The sequence below is a fragment of the Hylobates moloch genome, unplaced genomic scaffold (genome assembly GCF_009828535.3).
Source record: "Hylobates moloch isolate HMO894 unplaced genomic scaffold, HMol_V3 SCAFFOLD_10, whole genome shotgun sequence".
Classification (NCBI taxonomy): Eukaryota; Metazoa; Chordata; class Mammalia; order Primates; family Hylobatidae; genus Hylobates; species Hylobates moloch.
This window is the reverse complement of record NW_026652285.1, coordinates 63,663,243-63,687,843: the sequence shown is the minus strand read 5'-3', so window position 1 is coordinate 63,687,843 and position 24,601 is coordinate 63,663,243. Positions and strand designations below refer to the sequence as shown.

The window sequence follows — 24,601 nt, the reverse complement described above, 5'->3', positions numbered from 1 at the left end:
GAGAGCCTCATTACTGGGCTGAACAGACAGCAAGTTGAGAGCCTTATGGCAGGGCTGAACAGGGACAGAGTTGAGAGCCTCATTACCAGGCTGAACAGGCAGAAGGTTGAGGGCTCTACAGCAGGGCTGAACAGGGACAGAGTTGAGAGCCTCATTACTGGGCTGCATAGAAAGGTAGTTTAGAGCCTCTTTTGCAGGCTGCACAGCCTCATTTTCGGGCTGCACAGATGGAAGGTCAGGGGCCCTACAGCAGGTCTGAGGAAAGACAGGAGGGTCCAGTCGCAACGGCTGTTGAGAATATATTTCGGTTGGATTTTGTTGGTTTGGGGAAATGAGATCATTTAAATCATGTAAAAGTTCATCATAAAGCGATAATGGGGGTGCGGTAGGCTCTGGTGTAGGTGGCAGGGTCAAAGGAATGTCAGAATGGAGGTCCGTCTGTAAAATGATGGCCCCAATCTGTGCAGTATCCTCAGGGGAAAGAGAACTGAGGACTTCCTCAACCTCCTCAGAGGAGAGGAAAGAGGGGTTAGTCTCCATGTTGTTCTCCTGAGTCTGCAAGGAATCTAGAATAGAGTGAACCAAAGCCCAGATTGACCAAATGGTAAGAGAAATAATATGTCCCCCTTTATGAGCAATTTTGAATTGTTGACCAATCTCATCCCAATCTTCGACTTCTAAAGTTCACTCAGTAGGAAACCAAGGGCAAAGGAGATCTATGACCTCAAACAATTCGATTAATTTATCAGTAGAGACTTTTACACCTCCTTCCTTAAGGAGAGTTTTTATAAAGTTTAAATAAGCCGAGTATTTAGTACTGGCCTGTCCCATGGTGTCCCAGGATACTCTGAGTGCCCAAGCTTACCACCAAGCTTATTGACTGCAATTCTCAGGAATCTGTTGTTGATGCTCTCCACCGTGTTCCATACTCGAAGCACGCCTTCACAAAATGAAAGAGAAATCCTCATTGGGCGCCAGATGTAGGGTCCAGCCCTACAGGGCCTGTGGGTTTTCTCTTCATGTGTGGAGACAAGAGATTGTAGAAATAAAGACACAAGACAAAGAGACAGAAGAAAAAACAGCTGGGCCTGGGGGACCACTACCACCAAGATGCAGAGACAGGTAGTAGCCCTGAATGCTTGGCCGCACTGCTATTTATTGTATACAAGGCAAGGCGGCAGGGCAAGGAGTGTGAGTCATCTCCAATGATTGATAAGGTCACACAATTCACGTGTCCACCATACAGGGGGCCTTTCCCTTTATGGCAGCTGAGGCGGAGAGAGAGAGGACAGCATATGTCATACATCATCATTTCTTCTAAGCACTTATCAGAAAGATCAAAGACTTTAATACTTTCACTAATTCTGCTACTGTTATCTAGAAGGAGGAGCCAGGTGTACAGAGTGGAACATGAAAGTGGACCAGGAGTGTGACCGCTGAAGCACAGCATCACTGGGAGACGTTCAAGCCTCCGGATGGCTGTGCATGGGCCTGGCTAATGTCAGGCCTCCCACAAGAGGTGATGCAGCAGAGTGTTCTCTAATTCCCCCAGGGAAAGGGAGATTCCCTTTCCCACTCAACTAACGGTGCCTCCTAGGCACTGGCATTACCACTAGACCAAGGAGCCCTCTAGTTGCCCTTATCTGGGCGTGACAGAGGGCTCACACTCTTGCCTTCTGGTCACTTCTCATCATGTCCCTTCAGCTCCTAACTCCATATGGCCTGGTTTTTCCTAGGTTATAATTCTAGAATGGGGATTATTATAATAACAGAACAAAGAGTAACTCTACAAGCTAATGACTAATAATATTCATATATAATCATATCTATATTCTATTTCTAGCATAACTATTCTTATTCTTATTATTTTCTTTATTATACTGGAACAGCTTGTGCCTTCAGTCTCTTGCCTCACCACCTGGGTGTCTTGCCGCCCACACCTTTCTATACCAAAATGTTGTCATCATTTCCTCCTTTTATTTGGAGGAAAGATTGATTCTATGTGTCCTGGAGAGAGACAGAGAGACAGAGAGAAAGAGTGTGTGTGTGTGTGTGTGTGTGTGTATCTGAGAGAGAGAGAGAGTGAAAGAACATAGGATGTGTAAACTAACCTTTGAGAACTGACAGGACAGGGTTGACTTTCCAGTTAATAAGAACACAGATACCTGCTTCCTTGATGTGATTTCAGGGGACCAAATGACCATTGCGCTTTAGAGATGCCTCCCTAACGCTCCCTAAGCACATTTCCCAGTGAGTGTGGGGGGAACAGCACTCTATCATGCTAATAGGTATTGAGCACCCAGTGGTTGTGGCCAAAGAAGTCAGGAAAATGTTGAGCTAGAAAAGCTCCGTGAAAAGGTCTTGGTTACAGGGCTCTTTAGAGCTATTAGTAGGTTAATGAGCACTGTGAATGTACTTGGCCATGTTTTCTAAGTTATTTAATCAGGGAAACTGTGTGCTGCACAGCATGTTTCCACCTTCCAGACTCATATCCTGGAAGACACTGTGAAATGCCTTTTTTGGGGCTTCTCTTTGGAAATTTCAGGCCATAGGAGACAGAGCATGGAGCAGGTAGGGGTGGGAGGTCCCACAACACAGAGGTGTTGGTCCCTGTTGCAGCCTAACACCAGAGAGGAGGTAATAATTCGGTAGGGTTGCTTGCCCAGAAGCATGGATGAATTTCCACCCTGAGACCATCAGCAAGTAACCAAGAGAAGAAAAGAGACACTGCATTGTTTATCACAAACTAAAAGATACTTCAAAAACCAAAATCTGCCTTTTTCAAAGTGCTCCCTTCCTCCCTGAAATGAGAACATATTTATTGACCAGTTCTAAAGTCCCTCCTCATCTCCGAAGGACAAGCCCAAGGGTCTTAAACCGCTTCTCTGCTGCAGCTCAGGCTAGTGGTAAAACCATCTTACACTGCAGTGCAGTGATACATTATCACAAGAGTTTCCCCTTCCCTGGGGTTGAGGCCAAAGGCCAGTGCTTATTTCCAGAGCTGTCCTAGGGCCCAGGCCGTCTGCTGCCCACAGCATTCCTCCCAGCAGTTGGCCACCGGCATGAACAGCACAGACCATGGCATCTGCTGACATTTTGACATTTTTAGAATAAGGCCACTGTGCTGGCACTTACATGTGTCAGTGCAGGCACCCTCAGCTGAAATTGTGGTGCTCGGGGGTTCAATTTATAGGATGTGCCTAAAGTCAGTGCTGGAGCCCAGTGGTCTGTTGTGTGCTGTGTTCTTCTCTGACTTCAGGGCGCTTCACCACCCCACTGTATTTGGAGCGGCCCCCTGCAGGCCATTGGGCTATCGGGCAGCCTGTGTCCTTCCCATCTCCCAGCTGACCCAGGGAGCCTTGGCCCAGCCAACTTCACTGTTTCCTCCAAACCTAACTTGGCTTGGCAAGAGCAGAGGGAACCCAGGGGAGGCTAGGATGGAAGATTGTGAGGGAGAGTCCCTTAGTGCTTGACCCCAGAGAGGGTGGTGATGAAGATGGATGCAGACGTGAGGGTGTGTCCACTGCAGGACCACTGCCTCACATGGATTTTTAAGTGGTTATTTGGAGTAAGGTTCAGTATGTGCGGTGGTGTGTGTGTTTTGTGTGTGTGTGCTTGCGTGGTGTGTGTGTATGGCATAGTGTGTGTATGCGCAGTGCATGTATGTGTGGTGTGTGAAGGTGTATGTGGTGTTTGGTATATGTACGTGTACTGTGTGGTGCATGCATGTTCTGTGTATTTGTGTGCATGTGCATGTATGTGTGCCCGTCTCTGCATATGTGTATGTATATGTGTGCATGTGGGTACAGGTGTGAGTACATGTATGCACATGTGTGCACATGTGTGAATGTCTGTATGTGTACATTTGTGCATGTGCTTATGTGTGTGGATGCATGTGTACATGTAAATGTGTGCGTTTGTGCCCATGCACGTGTATGTACATGTGTGCATATACATGTATGCATTGACATATATGCATGTGTGCATATGTACACGTGTGCATGCCTTCTGTGCATGTGTGCATGCATGTGTGCATGTGGATGTATATGTGTGCCTGTGCATGTGTGTAACCTCCTTAGAACAGGCAGAAATTGGGGCTCTGGAATCCTTTCTTTGCCTACCCTAGTTCCCTTTAGGCTGTCTTCATAGAGAAAGGGATAGCTCAAAACCCACAACCCTGCTTTGGCCTGATGGGGGATTTCTGAGTCTCCTCAGTCTTTTATTAGGCAGGCCATGGGCTCTCAGGCCCTGGCTGGGGAGATGCTCTGCTCATGAATAAAAGACAGAGGCAGGGCAGGACCGGGCCCTCCCTGATGGGCCTCCCCCTTCTGTGTGGTGGAATGTCACAGACAACTTTGAGTGACCTGTGCACATCCACTTTTTTTTTTTTTGAGATAGGATCTTGCTCTGTCACCTGGACTGGAGTGCAGTGGTGCCATCACAGCTCATTTCAGCCTCGACCTCCCAGGCTCAAGCAATCTTCCTGCATCAGCCTCCCAAGTAGCTGGGACTACAGGTGCATATCACCACACCCGGCTAATGTTTTGATTTCTGCAGAGCTAAAGTTCTTACTATGTTGTCCAGGTTGGTCTCAAACTCTGGGCTCAAGAGATCCTCCTGCCTTGGGCTCCCAAAGTGTTGGGATTACAGGCGTGAGCCACTGCACCCGGCCAACACATTCACTTTTTTGGGACATGGCAGGGACTTAATGTTTTAAAAAAACATTTAGCTACCCCTTTGACAATGCTGCTTGACACTATTTGACAGTGTGACTTACCATATCCTAATAACTTCCGTGAAAATCATCACAAAGCAAATTTTAAATTTTTATTAAAAATCCCAGTTTTTAAAAATGTCCAGTGACACAATGTAGCTCTTCTGAAATGAATGGAAAACACGACACACTGCTAACCAGTGGAGGGAGCCCTCTGCAGGGCTGGGAGGCCTGACAATGCAGCTGTCGCCTCTGCAAGTGATAATCCAGGCAGACTTGCAGTCGTTGGACTGATGTCCAAGTGCAATCACCATCCAGCAACTACAGGCAGAGCTGGCTGATAGGGAGTATGGGAGAAGGACATGCTCAGATGAAAACATGCATGCAACGATTTTCACCACTGAACGCACTGTTTTCTGTGATAGAAACACTCGGCCCTGCTGGGGGACAAGATATTCATGGCCTCAGTAGCCAATGTGATGCTGCTAGGGCAGCCTGTCCATGATGCTCCTTTGTTCCCTGCTAAAGAAGGACCATAAGGTAAAAGGCACCTTACCTTATGGAGTGAGCCCAGACCCCAGGGAAAAGCTTGGGTAGAACAATCCAAGGGGCAGCCTGGGTGTGAGAATCCAGCCCAAGCTAGCTGCTGTAGAAGCCTGGAGGCCTTTCCCAGCTTCCCAAATGTAGCCCTTTTCACATGACCAATCCTTCAATTAAGTTACCTTTCTCTATTTGCCCTCCTTGGTGGCTGCAGGGGAAAGGATAATTATTCCTGACCACAGGACACATTTTCACTAGAAAAGACTTCCTCGTGCTGGCCACAGTGGGAATTCTGCACACAGGTGCCTGCTCCACCAAGCGGAGAGGCTCAGGAGATTGTCCAGGGACAAGGAGACCCGGCCAGACCTCTGCAGGGAGGTGAGGCCCCTGCCCCCATCTTGCCCCATCACATTCTGGATGTTTGGCATCCCCAGGCTCCTGGGAGGGGAGAAGTGCTGATAAAAAGGCCAAAAATCACACAGAAAGAAGACAGAAAACTCTACACACTTCCTACATAGGTGCTACTGTATTCCTACGAGCATGGGGCCTGTGTTGAAGACTCCCTCTGGAAGTTACAGAAGGAAGCCACCAAGAATTCAGCCTCACAGCCTCTTTCTCAGATGCAGTCACCACTTTACCAAACTTGGCACATCCAACCACTCCTTTCATAATTCTACACCTGTTTGTGGCCTGGCTGACAGATATTTTGTCACTGATCTTTCTAATTTCAGGGATTCTAAATGTGTTTTGAGAATCTGCTCAGAACTCAGGGATTCTGTCTTTAAAAATATGATTAAACCACCAGATAGTGTGATTTCAAAAAGTGTGCGTGGCTTCCAAAAACTTCTAAACACAAGTTATATGAGTGACTCCTGTCTTCTGTGGCTGAGCATGGGTACTGATTGTCTTGCTCCATGCCTTGCATCCCCTGTTAGAGGCGGGCCTGCTGTCCATGGCTGTCCATGCACTTTAAAATGTCTCAGGTTTAGCTGAAGACTGGATGGGTCCAAGTTTATTTATATCTGCTGGCATAAGAATGATGGCTAAATTATCTCTTTAAGTTTTTATTTTTATTTTATTTTTTTTTTTGACAGAGTCTCGCTGTGATGCCCAGGCTGGAGTGCAGTGGCGCAATCTCGGCTCACTGCAACCTCCGTTTCTTGGGTTCAAGTGATTCTCCTGCCTCAGCCTCCCGAGTAGTTGGGACTACAGACGCATGCCACCACGCCCAGCTAATTTTTGTATTTTTAGTAGAGATGGGGTTTTACCATATTGGCCAGGCTGGTCTCAAACTCCTTACCTCAAGTGATCCACCCGCCTCGGCCTCCTAAAGTGCTGAGATGTCTCTTTAACTTTCAAGAGGTACAGCAAAACTGAAATCAATGGGTGATGACTTCTTTAAGATCAAACATGAAGACAAGGATTAGTTAAGACCAGAAAATCATTCTCCGGTCTCGTATCTTCAACTCAAATTCACACTCCAAAAGGCCTATTTGTGGTGAGGCTCAGGGTCTTTGGCTTGTTCTGAATTAATACTTTCTTTGGAAAGTCTTTAGATGGCTTTGATCCCTGTGCTGTCCCCCCATTACAGACACAGAAAGTAACAGGGGATTCTGGCAGCACCCTCTCTGTGGAGGAGAGGAAGGTGTGGACCACATCCAGGGGAAGGCAGCCCGAAGCTGTCCTCAGTGAGACGCTGGGGGACGGGCCTCTTGCCCCTGCTGTGCAGCCTCCATGCAGGGCTTTATTTACCAGTCACTAGGTCTTCAAGACAGTCTGCAGGAGAGAGGATTTCAGGGGGAAAGTAAGCCAAGCCAATTCATTCAAATGGTCCCCTTTTATCACAAACATGTAAGTCTTTCATCTCATAACAGAGACAGCAAAAGCAGTATCCAGGCTTTTTTTTTTTTTTTTCTTTCCTTAACTGGCTACATGCTTAGAAACTGCACTGGTCAAACTTGATTTTCTTTTTAAAGCCTCAAAACATTTTTATTGTCAGGAAAGCTTTTCAGTGGCCAGGGATCAGTCTCATGGCCGTAGAAGCAGCCAAATTCCTCTGCCTTTGCTTTCCCATCAGGAGTCACATGCTAAGGCATCCTTGGGCATTTGGAAAAGGCTGCTTGGGGTGAGAGTGCTCTAGGCCACTCTGCAATGTCCCTGGGCCCGATGAGTAACAAATGCACCCCAGGAACCAGAGAAGGGGAAAGACATGAAAGGGATTTGGAAACAGATTGTAAAAATAACTTGTATGAAAATCACACAGACAAGAAAACAAACAAATCCAGCTAGCCCCTTGGATCCTGCCATCTGTCTTTTCTCCCGGGACTGCCTTTGCTTTGTGGAGGGTGAGTCCTGGGACAGGCTTTGGGTGACAAGTCACGGGCATGTTCCATTCAAGGCTGGCTCTCCCGACTGGCAGAGGGAGGTGGCTGACAATCAATTCCTCTGGATACATTTTCCTGTGATTGCTCCTGTGATCAAAGGCAGCCACCGACAGGTGCGGGAGCGGTTAGTTCACCACGTCATAGTAGTAATTGCGCAGCCGCAGTTCCACTGCTACAAATCCGGGCCTGTTCTCCACACTGGAATGGGAAGAGGTGCATTCTTGTTTGTCAATGTGCTTGTGAAAAAATGCTGATCACAAGCGGGGCCTCTTCAGGCTGAGTACCAGTGATGCTGCTCCTTGGTGGCTGACTCTAGGGCCTGCAGCTCACAGCGTGGTCCCTGTGCCCCCGCCCCAGGGAGACCAGAAGGCTGTCAGAAATAGTGTCAGCCTACTGTAGACCTAAATAACCTATATCTGCATTTTTAACAAGACCTCCAGGTGATTCATGTCCACCTTAAAGTAGGAGACTTTTTGCATTAGAATTGGGAGTGTTTTAGCCCCAGGTTCAGATATGCGGCACACAATATGCTTCTGTGCCACAGGCAACACAAAGAGGCTGTCTCTCTGTGATTTTAGCAAAACAGGTGTCTGAAAATACTTGGCAAATGTTCTGCAGATATAGTCAACATCTGACTCGTAATCTTGTTAAGAGAAGAAATAAGAACATAACTTTAATTCTCCCTTTCCACGCTCTAATCGATGGCTCTGGATTTTCTGAAAATGAGCTGTTGATACGGGTTCTTAGGAAAACTCAAAACATGGTATGGCAGAAGCAAAGACCCAGGGCTTGTCTATGATCAACCTTAATATAGCCAGTCCTTACTGCCACTGCTGGCCAGGGAGGCACTGATGTCAGTAAACTACGGGCAAAAGCGTTAACAATTCGCAGTCTCCAAACAAACATTTACAGACACTTCTGTTTTCTCTTACACAGACATCCTGTACAGATCACTTGGAAGCAAGTACTAAAACCCTGATAATCGATCCTCACTTAGAAGTTATTTTTCTTATTTTGCAAGATTTCTGGATATTGCAAGTGGGTGAAGTTGAAATACAATAAGTGAAAAAGTGAAACAGAATGTGAGATTAAATTGTAGGAAACCGTCCGCATTCAGCCATTTTGACCTATGTCAATGGCAATTTCATATGGTTCAATGTTGACACAAGAGAACAGCCATAGAACGTGCATCAGGACCAAGACTCACTCATCATTATAAGAGCAGAGTGGCTTCTACAAATCAAAATGGGTAGCTTTGTCAAATGGCATCAAAATACATGGTTTCACTTATAGCTTTCAGTAGTGAGCAAAATGATAAAACTGCTCAAATTGATCAGTGTGGTCAGCCATCTGGTCATGTCTGGGGACACGGGCTTCCCAGGGTGTCACTGAGAGGGGCCTTGTCTCTGGCCACCAAGTGTGTTCCTGGAGGGGATATGGTGGCCAAGCCTCTGTTATAGGAGCATGTGTCCACCCAGAGGGACAGCCTCTGTCTTGCTCCTAAACTTCTACAGTCAAAGAGAACATACTTTAGCGTCTTTGCAAAACGGGGCTCTGCTCCAACTGTGGGGATCCAAATGGTACAAAGAGCACCTTTGGATCTTGCTCTGGGGGTTCATCTGCCCAGCAGCCAAGGAGCAAACTAATGCAAGGAAACAGGAATACAGACTCGTCCTCAGGAAAAACACCTGGTCAGGTCTCCTAGAAAATTTCTCCTGTACATCTATGGGAGATGCTGCCTCCAGAAAGCTGGGACACAGCTGTGCTTCAGCAGCAGGAGGGTGATGCAGTGCCCTTGCATGCCCAGCTTCCCGCCCTGCCCTGGCCTACTGCTCTGCTTTCAGGCCAGAGTGCAGATTCTGCTCTGCCCCTTGTACCCAGTGACCCTCCTCCTCTCCCCTCATCCCTACACTCAACCTTGCTTCTTAGCCTGCAGGTCTCAGCTGCAATCCCTAAAGGTGGCCTATCTGGAGCCCCTGTTGGAAGTGTGAGGCTTCCCTCCCCATAATTTCCTGTTCTCTTTTAAAGTTTCCATGTGTGATTTTATATAAAGAGATATATGGTCTTTATCCTGGGTTCCTGGCACAGAGCTCCTAAAACCTTTGGAATTTCCTGATTGTTGGGCTGAAAGCAGCATCTTTTGTTACTCATGATAAACCCCCTTCAACCATACCTGGGTTTGTGCTAATGAGACTACTTCTCTCCCTCCCTCCCTCCTTCTCTCCCTTCATCTACCTCCCTCCCGCTCTCTCTGTCTGTCTCTATATATCACCTTGGAGAGGGTGGCTGTTTACAACTGAGGAAAAAATGAAAAAACAAAGCAAAACAAAACAAAACAGAGAATATACTAGGACCACCTGTAGTCCCTTCATTGAATCCACCACATTCTAAAAGCTCCAATATGCTTCTGTGCTGCAGGCAACTGTGAGAAACTACTTCAACACGAGAGGGCTTTAAAAACCCCACACATACACGTGATATCCTCCAGGCCCCTGTGCCCTCCTTGCTTAGAATTCCCACTGGAGTCATCGCTTTCCTAAGACACACCATAGGACACACTTATTTTTAGCTTATTGTTTATTGCCTGTCTGCCCCAGCCCAAACTATAAGGTCTGATAAGGACAGGGTCTGAGGCTTCTGTGAGATTTGCACCTGGGGTGGCAGCCTGCATAGCAGGAGCTCCGGCAGTGGCCACCGACCCTGTGAGTGACCCAGGGCTCTCAGAGGATGTGCCCCTCAGAGGAAAGCCTTGGGGCTGAGGCTGTGCAGGGAGCCAGGGGAGATCTCACCAAGGTCCTGGGAATTCATGTTATATCTTGGGCTTCTTGATCTTTAAACAGGAATTTGAGCCACATCTAGAGCTTCCCTGACTCTCAGAGAACCTTGAGAGCCCAGGAATTTTCTCCATTCGGCAGAGGCCCCCACTGGAGGGCTGGGACTATTAGGAGACTGTTTTTCAGGATCAACAGCACCAACTTCTCTCCATTTGCAAGGGCTTTCCCCATTGGTGTCTTTAATCACCCCAAGCATGACTTGTCTCTGGAAAACACTACAGTGGAAGCCTTCCTGATTCCTGCTTTTCCTAGGGCCAGTGTTTCCTTCCTGGCTTTCACGCTGCCTCCTTGAGTGACCTGCACGGGGCAGGACTCTGATGTTGTGTTTCCTCTTAGGAAAGTGAGAGGGGGAAGGAGTGAAGCATGGGCCATCCCAAAATATGCCAGATTGGGATATTGATTATTTTGAGTTGAAAATATTGGATAAATTGTAGTTTCCGAAAGGACGAGCTGATCTGTCTCTTCCTGCCTGCAGCAAGCCATAAAGACTCTTCTGGGAAGGAGATCCTCCCTGGAGCAGGATGAGAAAATGCCCCTTATCATCAGAGACTGGGGATTGGAGTTGCAATGGGTCTAAGTAAACATATTTAACACAGTATCCCTTATCTTCCACTGGTTTTACAGCCTCCTCATATCTCCTAGTGCCTTCTCTAGAAAATTTACTCCTTCTAGCCAGATTTTATTTGTCCTGTCATTTCTTCTTAAATGTACGGTTCTTTGTCTAAAAAGTATAAAAGCATCTTGTTTTGGCCACTTCTTTAGACTTCACTCTCTTGTGAGGATCCCCATAAAGATGCAAAACTAGTAAAATTAGTAAGCTTTTCTTTTGTTAATCTGGCCTGGTATCAATTTGGTTTCTAGGTCCAGCTGAAGAGCCCATTAAGACTAAAAAGGAGTTGGAGGTAATCTCTGGCTGTCTTTCAAGATTGAGGGATGCTGTCTGCCTTCTCAGGGCTCTGTCATTGAGGCTGGGAAGTCCCTCTGAATTCCCTCCAGGACCACACCTTGGAACTGATGACAAGGCCTGCAGTGAGGGACCCCCTGCATCTTCCAGAGGGCCTCGAGCAATAGCCCGGGTTACCAGGACCAGCCCTTGGCGCTTCTGAGTTCTCCTTGTGGCCCTGCTCCAAGGAATCTTTTCCTTTTTTTTTCATTCAGCTGCACCTCATTGAATTTCCTATGTTCAGACAAAGTGATACAGAGCTAGAAAGAAATTATTTAGGCAGACAGTGAGGGTAACAGAGTCCTCTGTAAGGTTTCCTTGCAATAAAAAGCAGCTCCTAAATCATGTCTTTTCTAACAAAAAGCAGCCTGAAAAATCAAACTGCAAGCATAGCTAAGCAAGCTAAAAGCTTGCATAGGTAAATGCCGGCAGCTGTGTCAATAGAAAAGGGATACCTGGAGCCACGGATATTCAACATGGAGGTTCCCTCTTCCACTTTCCTTGTTGCCACGTGTGCAGTAAAAAAAGCAGACAACAAGGCCGAGGCGGCGGATCATGAGGTCAGGAGATCGAGACCATCCTGACTAACACGGTGAAACCCTGCCTCCACTAAAAAATACAAAAAAATTAGCTGGGTGTGGTGGCAGGTGCCTGTAGCCCCAGCTACTCGGGAGGCTGAGGCAGGAGAATGGTGTGAACCCAGGAGGTGGAGCTTGCAGTGAGCCGAGATGGTGCCACTGCACTCCAGCTTAGGCTACAGAGTGAGACTCTGTCTCAAAAAAAAAAAAAAAAAAAAAAAGCAGGTAATGGCCAGGCGTGGTGGCTCACACCTGTAATTCCAGCACTTTAGGAGGCCAAGGCGGGCGGATCACGAGGTCAGGAGATCGAGACCATCCTGGCTAACACGGTGAAACACTGACTCTACTAAAAATACAAAAAAATAAAAATAAAAATAAAAGAAATCAGCCGAGCACGGTGGCAGGTGCCTGTAGTCCCAGCTACTCAGGAGGCTGAGGCAGGAGAATGGCGTGAACCCGGGAGGCAGAGCTTGCAGTGAGCCCAGATCGTGCCACTGCACTCCAGCCTGGGCGACAGAACTAGACTCCGTCTCAAAAAAAAAAAAAACAAAAACCGGCAACATGATGTTGTCGGCCAAGTAGAGACCTCATCTGCATAATAAAAGATTAGGGTGGGGCGGCCAGTTTCTTTTCGTGTTATGTAAATGGCCCACCTGGTCCAACCAATCTTTAGGCCCTATGTAAATTAGACTCAAGCTCGTCTATAAAACCCTGTGCATTTCGACACGGAACCGGAAGAACCACTTGGGAGCTCTTATCTCTCTGCAGGAGAGACAGCTTTTCTCTTTTCTCTTGCCTATTAAACCTCTGCTCTTAAACTCACTTCTTGTTTGTCTGCATCTTTGATTTCCTTGGTGTGAGGCAACGAGCTCAGGTATTACCCCAGACAAACACAGCTGCTTCAAAAGTTTCAGAACATCTCCCCACCTCCCCCAACCCTGTTTGAGGTCACTACTAGAAACACTGTAACCTTCGGAAATATAGCTTTGTTGGGAAATAAATCAAAGTCTGATAAAGAGCTGTGATTTCTAATCTGGGGCATGGGCCATTGTCATGATTTCCTTTTGACTGGGGCTTGTGCCCTGGAGCTGACTCCTCCAAGCCTGCAGAACTCACTGAAATGCACCCCTGCAGAGAGGACTGGGGTGGGAACCAAGGGGAAAGACATTGCCTGCCTGTAAACCTCACTCAGGTTCCATCTTAAATCTCCAGGCGGGAAAATACGTTTAGAAAGAATACTCTCTTAAGGAAACTGTTCTACTGCTCTACTTTGCGGTAATTCTGGTAAACATCCAGTGAATATTACGTAGACTGCTTTCCCTCCCCGGTCTCCCCCTGGTGGACCATTCTGGAAATAACAGTGCCCACTGTTAGTGCGTCCATGGAGGACAGAGGTCGGCCCAGCAGCCCCCATCCTGATTCCTTGAGTCACAAGAATGCACCACGAGCCCAAAGGGTATTCAGCAGCCTCACTGCACCCACCTGGGAGCCAAGTGGGAGGTGGTGCCCCTGGCTGCAGCACCCTGCCCTCTTCCCACCCACCTTTCACTCCTCACTGTTAAACACACACCACAAAGAAGAATCGGCAGAAGTACATAGATCAGCATTAACGTTAAATGCAAAAAACTCCCCCACTGCGAGTTCATTTTTAATTCGAAGTTTTTGCATTTGTATCACAATGATTTAAACTCTACCCTCCTCACCCTCCTACAGGAAGGGAAGCCTTGCAAAGGGAGCTGCAGGCTGGACCAAAGAACACTTGCAGTAAAGGGTCATAGGCTGCCACGTGCCCAAGGGCTGCCCTCCCCAGGGTCCAGTGCTGCCAGTGCCTACTTGCCAATGGTTCTGACGATTCTAGTTTGGGCATTGGGAAAATTAAGCCAAGACTTAGGAATAAACATCCTCCTAAATCCATGAATAACACTTCCCTCTTGCTGACACTTAGCTCTCCCTGTAGCACTAACACTTGGGGTTGGAGAAGATGCCCTGGGGCCCAGGCCAGGCTCCTCTCCTGAGCCACGGCAGCAGCAGGGGCAGGGAAGCATCTACCCACAATTTGCCTGCTGCCTTTGTGGCTGCCCCCTCAGTGGTTTCTAGATAGAGAATGAGATAATTTCCCTGTCAGTCACAATTGTGGTAGAGTGATACTCCCAGGGTGAGGAGGGGAGGTCTCGGAATCTCAGGTGGCATCTGCAGCATTTGGAATAGCCCTCATCTTTCAGAGGCTCTGGCAATGTCAGCTGTATCTGAAGGCAAACCTGATTCCACAAAGCATCAAATCCATGGCCAGGATTTGTGATGTCCTCCTGATCACAAACCACATCGATTCTAAGCTGCATGGGCTCTGTGTGCACAGTTCAGTACCAGGTTGCTGGAGATGGCGGCTTGGGGTCACCATGCTACGCACGCACAAGCAGCCTGCCGAGCCTGGCAAAGCTGTACTCCTAATTTTCAGCGGCAATGCATTTTCCTTCCCTGCTGAGCTGCCCTGAACATCACCTGAGAATAATGCCAGGTGTACTTTAAAAGCATAACAGCATCTGGGATCCACTAAGTGAGACATATGACGGCAGTCAGGGTGGACTGAGGCCACCACTTCAAGGACAAGGTAGATTCTAGGGAAGTGCAATCTTAGCCAATCTATCTGTGAGCTGGCCAGAGTCTGAGGTCACCCCTTACTGCTCATGGTAATCAGGGAGTTAGGAAAGTGTAACATGCCCTACCGAGTACTTCTGCCATCCTCTATGCCAAAAATGGCATCCAGCCCCAAACTCTTACAAATACTTTTTTACTTTGACTGCCCTTGCCCCATCTCTCCACCATTATTGACATTTAAATTTGGACACTTGGGTTAAAGTCCCCATCTAAACTTGCTCTTTAGGCTCTACCACATGTAAGTGCATGGGCCAGAAAGCAAGGTCTCTTAAAGCAAGACCAGCCCCCACCATTGTTTGTTTAGAAAGGGGGCACATTCCTGATTCATGAAAAGGTGAACTTTATCCTTTTTTTAGACGCCCAGCCATTTCATCTGTTTCCAGAGCATCTGAATACATCACAGACAGTGTCAGGTACTCACTCGTACGTCCAGCACAGGTTCATGAGATCGTACATCTCTCTTGGACACCCTGCAGGGCACCCCATCCGCTCTCCTTTCTCTAACATAGCGGTGACTTCACTTCCTTTCATCCCCTACAACATGCAAGATATGCATAAGCTTTTTTTTTTTTTTTTTAAAGGTGTTAGTCAAACAAAACAAAACAGCCACTCCAAGACATGGAGGAGTACACGTTGTATAATTTCAATTATATGAAGTATAAAAACAGAAGCACTTAATCTGTGATGTTGGAGTCAGATGGGTTACCCCTGGGGAAGGCTGTGTGTGCAGAGGAAACAGGCCTCTGGGGTTCTGTTCTTCATCTGGGGGCTGATTTCACGGGTATGTTTCATTTGTGGAAAACCACTGTACTGCATGCTAAGAGTTGTGCCCTTTTTGGTATATATGTTTTAATTAAAAGATCTAAAAAATGTAATTAAGATACTGTAAATAGTCATTATTTCTATTTCAACTCTAAAGAATAATGATCTGGGTTATATTTTGTGTATATTTATATGTGTTGACACACAATGGGAAAAACACACTCTTCAGTGAGCATCAGTTTTCGCTCTCAGTTTGGAATAGACTGAGGGCACATTAACTGCTTACTGGTAAAAGATAATGAGAGACTCAGAGAGGTGCTCAGATTTTAGGATTTTCAGGTTCTTGTAAAGACAATCTGGTGCTTATCTGTTCTAATGGCCCCACAGTGAGAAAATGAAGCAGGAGTGACTCACTCGATACGGCTTCTGCCCATAGGAGAATGCTTCCCACATCAACACTCCAAAGCTCCAGACATCGCTTTTGCTGGAGAACTTGTAGTAGTTGATGCATTCTGGAGCGTACCATTTGACAGGCCACTTTCCATGGGTCTGGGCCTAAAAGCAAAGCAGAGGGAGAAATTCCATTAAGAATAAAATTGTGGGCCGGGCACAGTGGTTCGTGCCTGTAATCCCAGCACTTTGGGAGGCTGAGGAGAGCAGATCACTTGAGATTGGGAGCTCGAGACTAGCCTGGCCAACATGGTGAAACCCCGTCTCCACTAAAAATACAAAAATTAGCCAGGTGTGGTGGCAGGTGCCTGTAATCCCAGCTACTCGGGAGGCTGAGGCAGGTGAATTGCTTGAACCCAGGAGGCGGAGGTTGCAGTGAGCTGAGATCACACCACTGCACTGCAGCCTGGGTGACACAACGAGAGACTCCATCTCAAAAAAAAAAAAAAAAAAAGCAAAGAAAGAAAAGCATAAAATTATGTACATTCATGTTCATAGCAGCATTATTCCCAATAGCTAAAACATAAAAGCAACCCAGGTGTCCTTCAGCAGATGAGTGGATAAACAAAACACCCTCTATATAGACAACGGAATAGTATTCAGCCTTCAAAAGGAAGGGAATTCACTACAATATGCATGAGCCTGGAGGACATTATGCTGAGTGAAATTGAGACAGGAGAATAGGGCCTGGAGGCAGGGAACCTAAGGATTTCCTAAAACTAAATCAAATGGAAACCCTTCAGCTATGACAGGAAATATCCTCTTCATTTACACAGGGTGTACACTCAGTAAATCACTTTGTAACGTTACTTCATCCTCTTCATTTACAGAGGGTGTACACCAAGTAAATAACTTTGTAACTTCACTTCAGCCTCTTCATTTACGTAGGGTGTACCCCAAGTAACCAGTGAACACCTCTAGAGGGTATTTAAACCCCAGAAAACTCTGTAACTGAGCTCTAGAACCCCTATGCTCAGGCCCACTTCCACCCTGTGGGGTGTACTTTTGTTTTCAATAAATCTCTGCTTTTGTGTTTTCATTGTTTCCTTGCTGTGTTTGTGCGTTTTGTCCAATTCTTTGTTCAAGATGCCAAGAAGCTGGACACCCTCCACCGGTAACAAAATGAGCCAGTCACCAAAGGACAAATACTGTATAGTTCTGGTGAGGTACCAAGAGTAGTTAAACTCATACAGACAGAAAGTACAATGCTGGTTGCCAGGGACTAGTAGGGAGGGGAGAATAGGGAGTCAGTGTTTGATGGGGATAGAGTTTCAGTTTTACAAGATAAAAAGAGTTCTGGATATTGGTTGTACAACAACATGAACGTACTTAGCACTGCTAAAATGTACACACAAAAAATGATTAAGCTGGTAAATTTCATGTTGCGTGTATTTTATCACAACTTTAACAAAGAATAAAATCCTGACCCACAAAATACTGTGCGTGTATGTGTGTGTGTCTGTGTGTTTAGTCTGAATTTTAAAGATACTATTAAATCTTAAAAGCTTTAAAATTCTTTTAAAAAATCTAAATACATATATTTTAAGATTCAGGCTAAAATGCTTGCATCTTTTAGTTTTCTCCTCTCATCTTTTCTTTTGGCCACACACAGCTTCATGGGGCATGTAGATGGCAATGTAGGGGTATGTAGAAGTCAAACTTGAATATTACTTCATGGTTATGCTCCAAGAAATACTGGGCTGTTCATAAGTATATTCAAGTACTACTGTGCATATGTCCATAGTTTTAAGCCAATGTCAATTATTTCTTTTTTTAATTTTTTAATTGATATAAAATATTTTACATATTTATGGGGTACATGTATTTGTTACATGCATGGAATGTGTAATGATCAAGTCAGGGTATTTGGGGCATCCATCACCTTCAGTACTTAACCATTTCCATGTGTTGGGAGCATTTCAAGCCCTCTCTTCTAGCAACTTTGAAACAAACAATATAATGTTGCTAACTATAGTCACCCCACTCTGCTATCAAATATTGGAGTTCACTTGTTCTGTCTAATTGTATGTTTGTACCCATTAACCAACCTCTTTCATCTCCACTCCCATCCATACACCCTTCCTAGCCTCTGGTATCTATCATTCTATTCTCTATCTCCATGAAATCTTTCTCTCTCTCTCTTTTTTTTTTTTAGCTTCCACACATGAGTGAGAACATGTGGCATCCGTCTTTCTGTACCTGGCTTATGACCTAACATAATGACCTCCAGTTCCATCCATGTTGCAGTAAATGACATAATTTCATTCTTTTTCAGGCCAAATATTATTCCATTGTGTATATATATATATGTATATATGTGTGTGTATATATATATGTGTGTGTGTGTATATATATATATATATCTCACATTTCTTTACACATTCATCCATCGATGGACACTTAGGTTGATTCTACATCTTTGCTATTGTGAATAGTTCTATGATAAGCATATGAGTGTATGTATCCCTTTGGTACAAGTTTATTTGCCTTTGGATAAATACCCAATAGTAGGATTGCTGGATCATACGGTAATTCTATGTGTAGATTTTTTTGCTTTGTTTTGTTTTGTTTTGAGACGGAGTCTTGCTCTGTTGCCCAGGCTGGAGTGCAGTGGTGCAATCTCGGCTCACTGCAAACTCTGCCTCTCGGGTTCACACCATTCTCCTGCCTCAGCCTCCCAAGTAGCTGGGACTACAGGCGCCCACCACCATGTCCAGCTAATTTTTTGTATTTTTAGTAGAGATGGGGTTTCACCGTGTTAGCCAGGATGGTCTCAATCTCCTGACCTCATGATCCACCCGCCTCGGCCTCCCAAAGTGCTGGGATTACAGGCGTGAGCCACCGTGCCCAGCCTGTTTTTGTTTTGAGAAGTCTCTCTACTATTTTCCATAGTGACTACACCAGTTTACATTCCCACAAACAGTGTATAAGAGTTCCCTTTTTTACTGCATCTTTGCCAGCATTTTTTAAAAATCTTTTTAATGATAGCCATTCTAGCTGGGGTAAGATGGTATCTCATTGTGTTTGTAACTTGCATTTCCCTGTGTTTGGTGATATTGAGCATTTTTTCATATACCTGTTAGCCATTCGTATATCTTCTTTTGAGAAATGTCTATCTATGTTCTTCATCCACTATTTAACAGGATTATTTGTATGTTTGGTTTACCAGTGAGTTTTATACTTTTGTGTTTTTATGATGATAAATATTGTCCTTTTACTTTCATGTTTAGGATTCCTTTGAGTATTTCTTCTAGGATCAGTCTAGTGGTGATGAGTTCCCTCAGTGTTTGCTTACCTGGGAAAGGCTTTATTTTTCTTTTATTTATGAAGGATAGTTTTGCTGGACATGGTCTCCTTGGGTGGCAGTATTTTTCTTTCAGCACTTTGAAAATGTCGTCCCCTCCTCTCCTGGCCTGTAAGGTGTCTGCTGAGAAATCCACTGTTAGTCTAATGGTGATTCCTTTATGGGTGATTAGAAGCTTTTCTTTTGCTGTTTTTAGTATTTTTGCTTTGGCTTTGACTTTAAGTAGTTTGATTATAATGTGCTGTGGAGAAGATGATTTTGCATTGTATCTGTTTGGGGACCTTTGGTCCTCCTGTATCTGGATGTCTAGGTTTGTTGTTACATTTGGGAAGTTTTGATCTAATATTTCATTAAATAGGATTTCTAATCTTTCATTCTCTCTTCACCCTTGGTGATGATTTGAATATTCAGTTGCTTTACACTGCCCCATATATCATGAAGAGTTTGCTCATTCTTTTTTATTCTTTTCTCTTTACTTTTGTCTGAATAGATTGTTTCAAAAGATCTGTCTTCAAGTTCTGAGATTCTTTCTTTTGCCTGACCTAGTCTATTGGTAAAGTTTGGGATATATTTTTTTTATTGCATTCAATGAATCTTTAGTCCCAGAATTTGTCTGGTTCTTTTAAAGATATCTATTTCATTGATAAGTTTCTCATTCATATCCTGAACTGTTTTTCTTAATTCTCTCCATTGTTTTTCAGAATTCTCTTATATCTTATTTACCTTCTTTAAAATCAATATTTTGAATTCTTCATCTGGGGTTTTGTGGATTTCTTTTTGATTGGGATTTTTTTTGCTGGAGAATTATGTGTTCCTTTGGAGGTATCATATTTCCTTGCTTTTTCATGCTTCCTGTGTTCTTACATTGATATATGCCCATGTGGTATAACAGTCATTTCTTCCAATTTTTTGAAATTGCTTTTTTAGAGGAGGTCTTTTTCCTGAAGATGTATATATGTTGTTGTGTATATATATGTAGGGCACTTTGGGTTTGATTTGGGGTGAATGCAGTATTTAATCTATGTATAATTTCTTTGGCCATAAACAGCCTCAGTGACATCTGTGATTTTCTCAGTGGCTTAGGGTATGGTTATTAGTGGAGGCTGTTGTGAAGGTGTACCGTGAAGATGATAGGTGGGCCAGTCTTCAGACCCCAGTGGTGACAGCAGTGAGCTGAGTATGCCTGTCCTTGGGCCTTAGGGCGGTATACACTAGCACTGGTGTTAGTAGGTCCAAGCAGGCTGACCCTTGGGCTTTCACGTAGATTGTCTGGATGCTGCAGTGGCTGGGCATGTGGGCAGGTTCTTGGGTTCCTGGGCAGTGGGTGTGATGTGGGTGATGGCAGTAATAGTGGTAGGGCAACTCACTGGAACCCAAGTTCCATGTTGGTGTTGGCAGTGGCTGCAACAGGATGTCATGCAAGTATTGGGGCATGTGACTAGGCCAATGGACTTGTGCTCAGGCTCTCTGGTAGTGCATTCAGCTGCTGGCTGTGATACACAGGGAGGAGTGGTCTCTAGGTTGCCAGCAGTGGCTGCCCTGAAGGCCTGCCACCAGAAAGGGTAGGGCCACTCTCAATAGGTGCAGAGTAGGCAGGTAGCTGTGGGATATGCAGTCTCCTTGAGCCTTGGTCCCACAGCAGCCCTCAGCAGTGGTGGTGGGATTTGCTTTTGTGGTATGTGAAAGTGCCTGGCCTCCCTTCTCCCTATATGGCCCGGCAGTGGCAGCATCAGCCCTGGCCCAAAGAAGGACACAGACCTTTGGAGGCTTGGCTCTCAGAATGGCACTGGCTATGGGCCTGCTCCTGGGGAGGCTGGGGACATTCTCAGGGAGAGCAGTGTAGGCAGCCAGCGATAGGGGGTGTGATTTGCTTGTGTCTCAGTCCCACAGCAGCCTGCAGCAGCAGGGGGATCTGTCCCTGGGGTGTGTGAAGGTGTCCATTCTCCCCTCTGTCCTTGGCCTGGTGGTGGCAGCATCAGCAATAGTCCCAGGGCAAGATGCAGTCCTTGGGGGGCTTGGTTCTCAGTACGGCACCAAGCTGCAGCTACTCAGAGCTTGGAAGCCTGTTGGACTCAGCGTGAGTTCCCTCTATGGAACAATGCCTCTGTGTGATCCCTAGGCAGCTCCCTATGTTAGTCTTAAGGCCCACGTGGGTCGAGGTGTTCTTCTGTCGCTGGGACTGTAGAAGTCCTTGGCTGGAATGTGGAGCCCTGGGGATCTCTCACTTATGCTTTCCCCACATCTGGAAGCTTCTCCCAGCTCCCAGTCATTCCTGGCCAAGCAGGCTGCCTTGTTTCCCTGTGCTTTGCTTTTGGTGCTTCCTGTCGCTCATTGGTTGCATCTGTGTTCTCTCTTAGACCATCTATTGGAAGTGTGAATATGTTCTTGTTATTTTGGTCCCTCTCCATGGAGGAGCATATACTAGTTGCATTTAGTTGTCCACCTTGATCAGTTCTCCACCCAGGTCAATTATTTTAGCATGCACTATTTGCTAGCATCATTAAAAAAATAATCAAAGCTTTCTAATTTCCTAATTTTAAAAAGCAAGTGTTAGTGCAGAGGTCAAAACTGCATAGCAAAACCCTCTCTCTGGGTTTGGGATTCAGGGGGCACACAGCGGAATCTGGTTATCTTCTGCTGATGTCACCTGTGTGAGGTCTCATTGGGGTGGAGAGAGGGACATGATTTCAGTGAAAACTGATTTCATGACACTACAGTGGATCACAAGGAGACATTCAGGACATCAATCTGGAGACCATAAGGTGCCGTGGCACTTCTCTTCCAAATGATACAACTGATTATACTTTTGTTTCCATCACCCTGTGTGCTATTTTAAAATTTTGATCTTACAAGTTACGAACAATACAGCCATGTATGTTATTTCAAGTTTCTTCTGAATTTTGAACTGATGAAAAAAGTAAACCTTTGACAAATCTTAAATGCAATAAAAGTTAGGCTGTCTTCAGAATAACCTAGATACATGCATAAATAGGTAGTGTATACTTTTTTCTGGTCATAAAACTAGGGGCATATTCTTTTTGCACGGTACTTTTTAATTTTTCTATCTAACCATGTATAATAGACATATTTCTAGGTCAGCACATGCAAATAAAGTCACTTTTAAAAGGGTTGCATTGTGAGCTTCCTGCGAATCTGCTATGACTGATTGGACCAAACCCTGCAGAGTAGTCATCAGGCAGTTTCCAGATTTTTGCCGTGGCAGCCTGTGCTAGAGTGCACATTACCAGATGTGTGTGTTTGCTCTCAGAAGGAGCTGCTGGATCAAACAGCACTTGTGTTTTTCAGTCGTAATGCTGCACAAATCTACGCTGCCATGCATGGTTTCCCGAGTGCCAGAGTTCGTTTGCTTCCACAGCTAGCACTTTTCTTTGATCTTGTTTCACTTTTTTTTTCTTTTCTTTTTTTTTTTTTTTTTGAGATAGAGTCTTGCTCTGTTGGCCAGGCTAGAGTGCAGTGGCACAATCTCAGCTCACTGCAACCTCCACCTCCCGGGATCAAGCAATTCTCCTGCCTCAGCCACCCGAGTAGCTGGGATTACAGGTGCCTGCCACCATGCCTGGCTAATTTTTGTATTTTTAGTAGAGACGGGATTTCACCATGTTGGCCAGGCTAGTCTCGAACTCCTGACCTCAGGTAATCCACCCACCTTGGCCTCCCAAAGTGCTGGGATTACAGGCGTGAGCCACCATGCCCGGCCCACTTTTTATTCTTTTCCATTTCACTTTGCTTTGTTTTCATACAGAAATCCTCCACTACCCTGTCTTTTCGGTAGTTTTGTCTCTTTTTGCTGCTTCCAACATGGCTTTTATTTCCCTAGTGGCTTTTTTTCTTCATTGATTGTCCAAAGACAATCTTTGGTTTACTTTTTAGTTTAGTTTATTTTTTAATGGTATGCTGTTTAATAACTACAGCAGTTTTAGAATTGGCCCCATGTTCTTTGACTCTTTGACACTTCTCCTCGCAAGGGTGGTTCTATCTATCCCATCCTTTGAAGCCGGTGGCCTTGGCTGCTCTGACCAATAGGATCAGGTGGAAGTGACCCTGAGGCAGTTTCTGGGCCTGGCTTTACAGGCCTGGCAGCCTCCACTTCCTGCTTCTTGGGTAACTGCTCTCAGCCTGCAGCCTGCAGCTGCCATGCTGTGAGGAAGCCCCAGGGCCCCAAGGAGAGGCCATGTGCAGGTGAGCTGGCTGGTAGCCCCGCAGAGGTCTCCAGCATGGGCTGTGTCTAACCAGCTGCTCAGTGGCTGAGTAGTGTGAGTGAGCAGAGTGGAAACGGTCCTCCTGTCCCTTGGGCCACCATACAAACCCCTGTGTGAGCAGACGCACTGAACCCTGCCTACTCGGCCCTGCCCACACAGCAGGATGGCAAGGAAACCAACACCTGGTGGTGTTTTTGGCACTAAGTTTGGGGTGATTTGTTATACAGCAGTGGATAAGGTGCCCAGCATTCATGCTTCATTTTCTCTATCTCCTCTGTGTCCTTGTTTCAGACAGGCTGTCTTCTTTTCTCTAATGATCATGATGAGGTACATCCAGCATTACAATAGGCTTCTTTCTCCAGCATGTCCCGTGCTGGTCATCCTAGGCTGCTGTCTCCCTTGCTCCGTTTCCCTGCTGTTTCTATCCAGGCCCATGCTGATGCCCTTCTCACAGCGGTTCACCTCTGAAGGGGCTTCCTTCTGGGAAGCTACTGTATGAAGAATGGGGTGAGGAGGGCCAGCCTGACCCCTGCTGTACTCTCACCTGGCCTTTGTGCTCAAGATGGTGGAGTCTGCCTGCCTGCCTGGGAGCTTGGTTCTTGTGGCTCACCCTTCATGCAGTCCCTTTGCTGGCCGAGGTCCACCATTCCCCATCACCTACTGGTCCATGGACTGCCTCTTAGGGAAAGGTGAGTGGGTGGGTATTGCACTCAGGGTGGGGTCTCTGACCACTGCAGGGCATGAAACACAGGATCCTATCTGCCACCCACTAGGTAGATTTTCAAGGTCTGCCATCTATTTCTGAGCATGTGGACTTCACCAGAGCCTAGCAGGGTTGTTAACCTGCCTTCGGGCACCCTCTTTGACTCAGTGGGATTGGTGCCATCACATTTTCCAGTTGGTTAACATAGACCCTAGGTATACACCACAGATGAGTTAATATGAAGATAGAGCTTTCTTATCTTTTCTTCTTTTAGTTGTTATTGGTTCATTTGAGGGTTCAAAGAGGGGTCAAGTCATATTAGCAAGGGGATTGGTCACTGTGAAATTATTTTTTAGGAAGTCCAAACCTGCACCCAGAACTAGTTTCTACTTTATGTTTTGCTGGAAGTCCACCCTTAATTCTTGATAATCTCTGCCTCACCAAACCAAGGGGCATATTTCTTTTAGCTTCAGTCACATAACTATCTAGATCTCTTCTTTCCAGCACTGCATTT

General features: G+C 45.8%; 1 protein-coding gene across 7 annotated transcripts in view; it reads right to left on the bottom strand.

The window, feature by feature from the left end:
• Window positions 1-4,812: 4,812 nt before the first annotated feature.
• Window positions 4,813-24,601, bottom strand: part of SYK (spleen associated tyrosine kinase) — a 96,610-nt gene continuing 76,821 nt past the window's right edge. For 3 of the 7 annotated variants that reach the window (XM_032164510.2, XM_032164504.2, XM_032164505.2), the window contains 3 exons: window positions 15,825-15,965; window positions 15,070-15,182; window positions 4,813-7,836 (listed from right to left, as the gene is read on the bottom strand). In XM_032164510.2, the coding sequence (XP_032020401.1) occupies window positions 7,764-7,836; window positions 15,070-15,182; window positions 15,825-15,965 (327 nt within the window). In that variant the 3' untranslated portion in view covers window positions 4,813-7,763. Of the gene's footprint in view, window positions 7,837-7,895; window positions 7,979-15,069; window positions 15,183-15,824; window positions 15,966-24,601 lie in introns of those variants that run through there. The other 4 variants (XM_032164507.2, XM_032164506.2, XM_032164509.2 and 1 more) reach the window with 3 other exon arrangements.